General features: G+C 63.0%; 1 protein-coding gene across 1 annotated transcript; it reads right to left on the reverse strand.

Moving 5' to 3' along the window:
* Positions 1-5,793: 5,793 nt before the first annotated feature.
* Positions 5,794-9,151, reverse strand: ACTB (actin beta). The gene is given in 6 exon segments (NM_001101683.1): positions 5,794-6,553; positions 6,643-6,824; positions 6,918-7,356; positions 7,758-7,997; positions 8,210-8,338; positions 9,091-9,151. Coding segments are annotated over 5 exon segments (1,128 nt in total). The 5' UTR covers positions 8,333-8,338; positions 9,091-9,151; the 3' UTR covers positions 5,794-6,409.
* Positions 9,152-9,391: the final 240 nt, after the last annotated feature.

The following is a 9,391-nucleotide window of genomic DNA, read 5'->3' on the forward strand; positions in this document are numbered from 1 at the left end:
GCGCCCGGGCGGGCCCTCGCTCGGCGGCCATGTTGGGTGTGGCGCTGCCCGGGCGCGGAGCAACCGAGAAAGCCGCCATTGGCTTCCGCCTGCTCGCAGGGCTCGGTCCCCAGCTCCCCTGCGCTTTGCGCGCCTCTCTGCAGCCATCCTGGCCTCCTCCTGCGGTCCCGGACCGCTGCCCCTGCCCACTGCCTGCTGTTAGCAGCGTCAGCCACAGCCTCCCTGGGCCCCCGGCCCGCGCGCGTCTTCCTGGGGCGCTGCACCTGCCAAGCTGCTGTTAGCGTTTCGTTTATACCCCCCCCCCCCCGTGCTTGACCACAGAGGCAGAATCTGCCACCTCCCTGCGTGGCTCAGCCCTGAGGGAGTATTTGCTGGACGCCCTTGCTGCTAGCATTTGCCTGTAACGGGGTAGTGTATGAATTAAAAAAAAAAAAAAATTTTTTTTTCTTGTTTAAATCATTCCTGGAGTCAGAAAGAAGTGCGTTTGGTTTCGGTGCAAAGTAGCGCGAAGCCTGGGCCGGGGCCCCCGCACCCCACATCCGAGTGCCCCTCCGAGTCCCCGCAGCTGGCCTTGGGATCCAGCTCCCTGCCCGCGCGCCTGGGGAAGCTTGGCCCTGAGCCCCTGCACGCACGTGGGAGACACAGATGGAGCTCGCGGCTCCTGGCTTCCGTCTGACCCGGCCCTGGCTGCTGGGGGCACCTGCGGCGTGAACTTGTCGATGGGAGATGTCTCTCCCTCTCTCTGGCTGTGCCACTCTGCCTTTCAAATAATTCGGTTTTTAATTTTTTTTTTTTTAAAGATGGTGGGGCTGTTGGCACAGTGGGTTTAACCGACACCTCTGGCTCTGGCACTGGCCCTGGCTCAAGTCCCGGCTGCTCCACTTCCGATCCAGCTCTCTGCTAATGCACCTGGGAACCAGTGGAAGGTGGCCCAAGTGCACGGCCCCTGCCACGCATGTGGGCTCCTGTGGGCTTGGCCTGGGTCAGTCCCTGGCCATTGCAGCCATCTGGAGAGCGAACCAGCAGACGGAAGACCTCTCTCCCTCTTCTCTGTCACTGACTTTCCAATAAATAACTCTTTTAGAAAAGTTTAATAAAACAATTTTAAAAAGAAGACCGTACATGTTCCTAGGGCACACCGTGTTTTCCAACATTGCGTAACATGCACATCAAGATAAGCATATTTGTCTCCTCAAGCATGTTATCATTTGTGGGGAAAACATTCCAGATCCTCCCAGCCTTTTTTTGGGGGGGGGGGGATTTTTTTCGTCTTCCAAGGAAACAGTCGCTGGATTCAAGGGACCTTCTAATCCAGTCTGAGCTCATCTCAGCTGATTGCCATCTGCAGAGCCTCCTTCCAGATACGGTCACATTCTGAGGTCCCAGGTGCACAGGAATCCCGGAGTCACTCCCAGGCCGGCAGCCTCGGATCATGCCCCACCCCCAGCCTCCCGCCTCTGTGGAGCCCCAGCAGGCAGGGCGGGCAGTGCCTGGACGGTTACTCACCAGCTGAGCACAACTTCAGACAAAGACCCGTGCCAGTGGGGGTTCAGTTCCAGCTGCAGCAAGCATGGTGTGTGTGTGTGTGTGTCCAGGATGTGTGTGTGAATTCCAGCTCCAGCAAGTATGGTGTGTGTGGGGGGGGGTGTGACGTTCCCAGGGACCATGTGTGGGTGTGTGTGTGAGGTTCCCAGGGGTCGTGTGTGTGTGTGTGTCTGGGTGTGTGTGTGAGGTTCCCGGGGCCATATGTGTGTGTGTGTGTGTGGTGGGTGTGTCTGGGGTGTATGTGTGAGGTTCCCAGGGGCCGTGTGTGTGTGTGTGTGTGTGTCTGGGGTGAGTGTGTGAGGTTCCCAGGGGCCGTGGGGGGGTGTGAGGTTCCTGGGGGCCGTGTGGGGGGGGTGGGGGGTGTGAGGTTCCCGGGGGCCGTGTGTGTGGGTGGGTGTGTGTGTGTGTGTGAGGTTCCCGGGGGCTGTGTGTGTGTCCGGGTGTGTGTGAGGTTCCCGGGGGCCCAAGTGTCTCCCACACTCTCCCCCACCCCCAGCTTCCTCTCTCCCTGCCCAGCCCTGCAGGCAGCTGTGACCCTACCCAGCAGGCCTCCTGCCCACCTCCCAGCAGGGCCCCGGCGCCCCGCCCCACCCCGCCCCACCCGGTCTGGGAGGAGGCAGGTTTCCCCTGCGGCTTCCTTGTCCCCTTCCCCGGAACAGGGCATGGCAGCAGCCGGTTGGTGACAAACGTTGGCCGTAGAAGCGAGATCGTGGGATTGGTGTCCAGCGTCCTGGCGCCATGCAGTCCCTGATGCTGTCACCAAGGTCCACGTGAGGAGGGCGCCTCAGGTCGGGTCAGGGTGGTCTTTCGCCCCCCAGCCCCTCATAGTCCGTCCACGGGAATGTCACCTGTCCATGGTGGGGTCAACGCTGTCATCTTGCAGAGCACAGAACTCCACAAGAGACCGAAGCTGGGATTTGAAATCCAGAACCTACCAGAAGCAGCCGAGCAAGGGCTCTGATTCAGCCCCTGGGCTATGGCAGGGTGGAGAGAACCCTCCAACCCTCTCCCCTCGACCTGGGAGGGGTGAATGGGGGCTTTGATGGAGCCTGCGGGGAGAGCCCGCCTCCCCATGGTGGCCTTACCTGTGCCACACACAGGCCATCTTCAGAGACAGCCTCCTCAGAACTTTTTTTGTTTTGTTTTCATTTTTAAAGATTTATGTATTTGAAAGGCACAGTTACAGAGAGACAGACAGGTCCTCCATCCACTCCCCAGATGGCTGCAAGGGCCGGAGCTGCGCCAATCTGAAGTCAGGAGCCAGGAGCTTCTTCCGGGTCTCCCATATGGGTGCAGGGGCCCAAGCACTTGGGCCATCTTCTACTGCTTTCCCAGGCCACAGCAGAGAGCTGGATCAGAAGCAGAGCAGACAGGACTCAAACCAGTGCCCACATGGGATGCTGGCACTGCAGGTGGTGGCTTTACCCACTAAGCCACAGCGCTGGCCCCCAGGCTAGGGTTTTGAAGGCTCCATGAATTCTCTGAGCTCCACCAATTCCACATTGACTTTTTAAAAAAATTTATTTATTCTAATGGTTTATTTTGCAGGGCGTAACAGCTTAAAACACCGCCTGCAACGCTGGCCATATGGGTACCAGCTCCCCGCTAGTGCGCCTGGGAAAGCAGTGGAAGATGGTCCAAGTGCTTGGGCCCCTGCACCAACATGGGAGACCCAGAAGGAGCTCCGGGCTCCTGGCTTCGGCCTGGCCCAGCCCCAGCCATTAATGGCGGCCATTTGGGGAATGGATCAGTGAATGGATGCGCTCTCTCTCTCTCTCTTAGTAACTCAGGAAAGAAGGTGCCCTTCCCCCAGACGATGGAAGTCTTCCACACAAAAAAGGGCCGGGGCAGGAGAGGTGGAGCACAGGAAGAAACCTCGGCTCCCGCGACGGGTGGCACAGACCCACGCGAGCCTGTAGGACACACAGCCGCGGGCAGGCGGGACCCAGGGTGAAGGTGAGGTCTCAGCCAACGCCGTCTGCGCAGGGTGACAATCGCAGCCCTCGTATGAGCACTGGGGAGGCTCTGGGCCTGCAGGACAAGGAGCGTGACTGTGGTCCCTTGGAAGCAGCAAGTCCCTTAGTTTTTTTTCAGTGCACGTCTGACCTTGTGGCTCATCTCTGCACAGGGCCTGTGCACGTGCTGCGTGCTGTCCTGGGGTGCGACTCTGGCTGATTCCTCTTCGTCTTCCCCCACCCTGTGACCTCCCGTGCCCTCAGTGTTCCTGGGTGACATCTGTCACAGCGGGCCACCAGGCGTCCGCACAAGAGGCTGCTGGACACTCAACATGGGGTCTGTGTGATTGAGCATCAAATCCCTACCTTGGCATAAGTGAGACAGCCACAGGCAGCCAGTGGCACCCACAGGAGACGGCGCGACAAGCTTAAAGGACAGCAAGGGCGGGACAATGGCCCCGTGTCACTGCTGTACCCCCAACACCTAGCACAACGTGGCTGCTCCAAACACAAGCACAGGGTGCGTGGTGATTGAACAGGTTCCGTCCCCCGAGGGTCTCCAGGCCATCCCTGTGCCCAGCCCCCTCCCCACGCTCAGCCAGCAGCAGCAGCGTGGGCTCCAAGCCCACACTGAGGCTGCCTTCTCAGGGCTGTCTTACTCCCAGCCCTGCAGGCTCCCTCTGTCCTCTCCCCACTGGGCTCCGGGAAGAGGCGCCATGATGAAGGGGATGACCCAGGGTTCCCCGGGCCCCAGCGCTGCCTCAGTGGGGAGCCCCCGTCTGTCTCAGGGCAGAGCAAGGGGAGCTGCACCTGCGAGGCTCAGGCTGTGAATGAGAGAATCAGAGGGCGACTTTGTCACTGCAGGGAAGGCACTGACCAGGCTTTATGGGTGCCAGGGTCACAGGCGGAGAACTGCCCAGGTGGGGTGGGGCAGCAGCCTCGGTTTCCCAGCCTGTACAATGGGTGCTGGGAGCAAGCCCAGAGGGAGTGTCACCTTCTCTGGCTCACAATGGCTTGGATCCGAGTTCCTGAGGCTGCCCCAAGCCAGGCCTCAACCGGACAAGCCTGGCTCCTGAACCCGGAGGCGAGGGGGTGGGGCCGGAGGCTTCCCATAGCTGCGCTTCTGAGACTTTAAAAGGAAAAGGCACCTGCTCGCCACCACGCCTCCCCTGCTGCAGCCACGGGCAGCGATGACCTGATCGGAGGGTTCCAGGTCGCTCTGGGACCTGCAGGCCACACCACTGACCCAGGTGGCTCTCCGGGGAGCTTCCTTCTCCCAGGACAGCTGCGCCCCGCCCACCCGCCAGTCTGCCCAGTTTTATAATCCATCGTACCTGTGTTTTGTCCAAAAAAGGCAAAATGACTGGTTTCCAACATCCTCACTTCTCCCTTACAGCTCTACTGTGGCACAAACTGGTGCATCTTGGTATCCGCACCGTGAAGGCGCCACAGCCAAGGCCGGTGTGACCATGTGTGACTGGAAAGGTAGAGTGACCCGGAGAAGGGAGAGCGAGCTTCCATCCTGGGCAAGGTCAGCTCAGAACCCCAGGTGCCCTGGGTGCGGGGAGGGGGCAGGAACCCAGGCCCTGTTGCAAGAGGCTGGGTGAGACAGTAGCTGGAACTGTAACCAGGTACTGCCCTGAGATGCGCTTCCGCTGCCTTGTCACAAAGCCTGTGTGCCTGGTGACAGCCTTTCTCCCACGCCAACCTGGGTCTGCCCCCGGATGGTGGCAGGGCCTCCGCGCAGGCCACCTCAGGAGCTTCACCCTGACCTCCTTCCCGGTGCTCCAAGGTGGGCTTGGACACTGCTTGCAAGCCCCACGAGGGCTCTCTGGACCCCTAGGACCCCTAAGACAGCACCAGGCGAGGGCCGCGCCCTCCCCACCTCTGGGGAGCCAGGCTGGAGGCCTTGGAACCCGTCCCTGCTAGGTCAGGTGTGTTTGCAGAAGCTGGGCACCAAGGCCGCTTAGTGCAGGTCCCCCACGAACCCACTGGAGCCATCCCCAAACCGCCGACCAGCTCCCTCGGATGCAGCGGAGTGACCCTGGGCCACAGATTTGTCTTGGAAGGCCCCTGAGGATGGCTTAGGAGCCCCCACCTTCCCACAATACCAATTGTAGGATACCAGACAGCCCAGTAGTGCTGCGCTCAGCCCTAGACACCAACCCTGCCCCACCCCCGGCTGTCCCCCAGAGCCCAAGAAGCACCCCCCCAGTCCCCGGCTGTCCCCCAGAGCCCGAGAAGCACCCCCCCAGTCCCCGGCTGTCCCACAGAGCCACAGAGCCAGGCCTCGTGTGTTCAGGTGTGCACTTTTATTGAACTGGTCTCGTCAGTGTACAGGGAAGCCCTGGCTGCCTCCACACCTCAACCCACTCCCAGGGAGACCAAAAGCCTTCATACATCTCAAGTTGGGGGACAAAAAAGGGGGGGCCACGATGGCTGACCATTCAAAATAAAAAGAAAATTAAAAAAAGTATTAAGGCGAAGATTTAAAAAATTTGCATTACATAATTTACACAAATGCGATGCTGCCGCCTCCCCTGGGTGGCCCCGGGCGGGCGAGGACTGCGCCTTCTCCTTGGCAGGAGTGGGGCGGGGGCTTCCCGTCACATGGCATCTCACGATATTTGGAATGACTATCAAAAGAAAAAAAAAAAAACAATGTACAATCAAAGTCCTCGGCCACATTGCAGAACTTTGGGGACTTTGGGGATGCTCGCTCCAACGACTGCTGTCACCTTCACCGTTCCAGTTTTTAAATCCTGAGTCAAAAGCGCCAAAACAAAAAAAAAAAAAACAAAAAAAGAAAAAAAAAAAAAACACGAATAAAGCCATGCCAATCTCGTCTCGTTTCTGCGCGTTAGGTTTCGTCGAGAGAGGGTGTCCCGCCACTGCGGCTAACAGTCCGCCTAGAAGCACTTGCGGTGCACGATGGAGGGGCCCGACTCGTCATACTCCTGCTTGCTGATCCACATCTGCTGGAAGGTGGAGAGCGAGGCCAGGATGGAGCCGCCGATCCACACCGAGTACTTGCGCTCGGGGGGCGCGATGATCTGCGGGGGAGGGAGAGAGGACAGGGGTCAGAGGCTGCGCGGAACCTGGGCCCGGGCGCGCCTCGCGCTGGCCGGGGACGGCCGCTCACCTTGATCTTCATGGTGCTGGGCGCCAGGGCGGTGATCTCCTTCTGCATGCGGTCGGCGATGCCGGGGTACATGGTGGTGCCGCCCGACAGCACCGTGTTGGCGTACAGGTCCTTGCGGATGTCCACGTCGCACTTCATGATCGAGTTGAAGGTGGTCTCGTGGATGCCACACGACTCCATGCCTGTGCGGCAGAACCAGAGTGAGCGTCCAGGCCGCGGCCACAGGGCACCCGGGCGGGGGCGGGGGCGGGGGCGGGCCGGCGGCCCCTACTCACCCAGGAAGGAGGGCTGGAACAGCGCCTCGGGGCAACGGAAGCGCTCGTTGCCGATGGTGATGACCTGGCCGTCGGGCAGCTCGTAGCTCTTCTCCAGGGAGGAGGAGGACGCGGCCGTGGCCATCTCCTGCTCGAAGTCCAGCGCCACGTAGCACAGCTTCTCCTTGATGTCCCGCACGATCTCGCGCTCGGCCGTGGTGGTGAAGCTGTAGCCGCGCTCCGTGAGGATCTTCATGAGGTAGTCGGTCAGGTCCCGGCCGGCCAGGTCCAGACGCAGGATGGCGTGCGGCAGCGCGTAGCCCTCGTAGATGGGCACCGTGTGGGTGACCCCGTCACCGGAGTCCATCACGATGCCCGTGGTGCGGCCAGAGGCGTACAGGGACAGCACGGCCTGGATGGCCACGTACATGGCCGGCGTGTTGAACGTCTCGAACATGATCTGAGGGGAAGGGGCGGGGGCGGGTCAGGCTCGGCCAGGCGCCCCGGGGGGACGGCAGCCAGGCCAGACCGGGCACATGCAGAGAGTGCAAGAACACGGCTCAGTGCGCTGGGAACTGGGGACGGGGGTTCCGTTCACACCTACTGTGCACCTACTGAATACACAGCCTGGGTTAGTACCTACACCCACAGCACTTTAGGGGTTTATGAACACCTAGCAGGAGAGACAAGACACCAGAAAGAGTAGGGCTCGTCTGGAGCAAAGCAAACAGAACCTGCAGAGGTCCAAGGGAGACTCAGGTCAGAGGAGAGAGTCCTAGAGAATGGCAGAAGAGAGAGGACGTGAGACAGCGCCCGGCGGCCGGGGCCGGCGAGGCGGCGGGCGCGGCCGCGGCCACTGACCTGGGTCATCTTCTCGCGGTTGGCCTTGGGGTTCAGGGGGGCCTCGGTCAGCAGCACCGGGTGCTCCTCGGGGGCCACGCGCAGCTCGTTGTAGAAGGTGTGGTGCCAGATCTTCTCCATGTCGTCCCAGTTGGTCACGATGCCGTGCTCGATCGGGTACTTGAGCGTCAGGATGCCACGCTTGCTCTGGGCCTCGTCGCCCACGTACGAGTCCTTCTGGCCCATGCCCACCATCACGCCCTGGGGGGAGAGGAGAGGGGCACGGCGGCTCAGCGACCCCGCCTCACACCGGGACCCCCGGCCCGCTGCAGAGGGGACACTCCACCCCCAGGTCCCCTCCACGGGGACCCCCGCCCCGCTCCACCCCCAGGCCCCCCCCCCGTGGGGACCCCCGCCCGCTTCCGAGGGGAGGCTCCACCCCCAGGCCCTCCCCACAGGGACCCCCGCCTCACCTGGTGCCGCGGACGCCCCACGATGGAGGGGAAGACGGCCCGGGGGGCATCGTCGCCCGCGAAGCCGGCCTTGCACATGCCGGAGCCATTGTCGACCACGAGCGCGGCGATATCGTCATCCATGGTGAGCTGTGGGGTGGGGGGTGGGACACAGCGGCGCCGTCAGCCCGGGGGTCGCGGGTGGGGCCGCCCCCGCCCTGCCCACTTCCGGCGCGCCGCGGCCTCGGGCCGCCAGGGGGCGCCGGCGCACGCCCGGATGGGGGACAAAGGAAACCAGGCCCGGCCGCGTTATTACCATAAAAGGCAAACGCTGGTCGGAGGCGGCCCCGCGGCGCGCGGCAGGAAGCCAGGCCCCCGCCCCCTCCTCCGCACCGCGCGCCGGCCCCGCCCCCGCCCCGCTTCCAACTGCGCCCAGCGGCCGAGAGGCGCGCGCATGCGCGCGCGCGCGCCCCGGCCACACCCGCCGGCGGCCCCGCGCAGGAAGTATGCGCATGCGCCTGAGCGCCGCGGAGACCCCACCCCTTCCGGCCGGCCCCGCCTTCGTCCCAGCCCGGGACGCGGCGCCCCGGGCCCCAATGCGCATGCTCAGCAGTGTCTCAGAGTGCGCACCCCCACACGCACCCCACCCCACAGACACCCGACAAGGCCCGGCCGGTGCAGCCGGCCCCGCCGCACCCACCCGCCCCGGACAAAGACCCTCCGACCGGCCTGGCCCCGACGGCAGCGCCTGCGGGGCGCGCCCCCAGCCCGGCCCGGGGCTCCCGGGGTGGAGGGATGCGCCCTTCGCCGCCGCCGGCGCGGGGCGAGCTGGCCCCGGCGTCTCCGGCGCGGCGGCCCGAGGGGCTCGGCCGTGCGGGGCGCGGAGGGGCGCGCGGCCTTACCTGAGCGGGAGTGTGGCGCGGCGGCGGAGCGGCTGGGCGAGGTGCGGTGGTCGCGAGCTGGACGCGGTCTCGGCAGTGGCTGCGCGCCGCGCCGCCGGGTTTTATAGGGCGCCGCCGCGGCCGCTCGAGCCATAAAAGGCAACTTTCGGAACGGCGCGCGCTGATTGGCCCCGCGCCGCTCACTCACCGGCCTCGCCGCACAGTGCAGCATTTTTTTTTACCCCCTCTCCCCTCCTTTTGCAAAAAAAAAAAAAAAAAAAAGAGAGCGAGAGCGAGATTGAGGAAGAGGAGGAGGGAGAGA

Source organism: Oryctolagus cuniculus, chromosome 19, assembly GCF_964237555.1.
Source record: "Oryctolagus cuniculus chromosome 19, mOryCun1.1, whole genome shotgun sequence".
Classification (NCBI taxonomy): domain Eukaryota; kingdom Metazoa; phylum Chordata; class Mammalia; order Lagomorpha; family Leporidae; genus Oryctolagus; species Oryctolagus cuniculus.